The sequence below is a fragment of the Sapajus apella genome, unplaced genomic scaffold, assembly GCF_009761245.1.
Source record: "Sapajus apella isolate SASKATOON/1434 unplaced genomic scaffold, GSC_monkey_1.0 scaffold6315, whole genome shotgun sequence".
Taxonomy (NCBI): domain Eukaryota; kingdom Metazoa; phylum Chordata; class Mammalia; order Primates; family Cebidae; genus Sapajus; species Sapajus apella.
Window position 1 is genome coordinate 1 of NW_022443239.1, and position 942 is coordinate 942.

The 942-nt window shown below is 44.4% G+C and overlaps 1 protein-coding gene and 1 non-coding gene across 2 annotated transcripts in view; one reads left to right on the forward strand and one right to left on the reverse strand.

Moving 5' to 3' along the window:
- Nucleotides 1-35: 35 nt before the first annotated feature.
- Nucleotides 36-176, reverse strand: LOC116548023. The gene has a single exon (XR_004267277.1). It is a non-coding gene; the product is annotated as a U4 spliceosomal RNA (small nuclear RNA).
- The window catches only part of LOC116548022 (neuroblastoma breakpoint family member 1-like), a 2,696-nt gene continuing 1,792 nt past the window's right edge, over nt 39-942 (forward strand). Inside the window, exon 1 of the mRNA XM_032273717.1 lies at nt 39-712. Coding sequence (XP_032129608.1) covers nt 667-712 — 46 coding nt within the window. The 5' untranslated portion in view covers nt 39-666. The remainder of the gene's footprint in view (nt 713-942) is intronic.

A 942-nucleotide genomic window follows, 5' to 3' on the forward strand; every position in this document is an offset into this window, starting at 1 on the left:
TTTTGTTTGTTTTTGTTTTGTCTTTTTCTGTTCCTTCTCCCTAGAGACTGTCCAAAATTGTCAGTGCCGACTCTATTGCATGTCATCACGGCGGGGTATTGGGGAAAGTTTTCAATGAGCAATAATCTCATCTCAGATAGAACTCATTGGCTAGGATACTGCCACTGCGCAAAGCTGGCAGATTCTTTTTCAAGCAAGTGTGTTGTTAGAATTTAGATACTGTCCAGTTTCATGTCTAGGTGCCTCTGACCATTCAATGACCTTGCTGCCTGGTGAGAGAAGTCAGTATTGCAGCACCACTCCCAGAAAATAGTTTGACTAATTTTTGGAGATTTTCTGGGAAATAAATTGGTTTAACTTTGCATAGACTCGCAGGGAGAATATGGCATGATGGTGTACCCGTACAGGGAGACTTCGGCCTGTGCACCTGGAAAGCAGGCTCATCTACTCACCAGGCTTCATCCAGGGCCCCGTAGAATCTTCCTGTCAGAATTTGTATTCTTGCCCTGAGAACAATTCTGTGCTTGTGCTATGACTAAACACCGATTTGGTCCTATGCGAAGCGTGATTTTCTTAATGTGACCTGCTTTTCTGAATTTGTTTACAGAAGATCGAAAAGATCGTGAGGAGGGCGAGAAATACGGAGACGGCCAAAATACGCTTCTTATGAGTCAAGCGGCCCACGACCTGGGCTGCCGGCTGACGACGGAAGGTAAGTTCTATAGGTTGACCGTCACAGAAGTGCTGAAGAGTGTTCTGGTTTTGTCTGAGAAACTGAACACTCTCTTCATCAGAATTTGTTCCATTTTCCCCATAGTTCTAGGCAGATATAAATTTGTATTTTCACATTTTGTTAAAAATGGATGAGAGAGGCCAAAGCATGTAGCCACTTTTCCACGTCTGCAGTAAGGCGGGTGTGGGACTCAGGGTAAAATCTCAGCC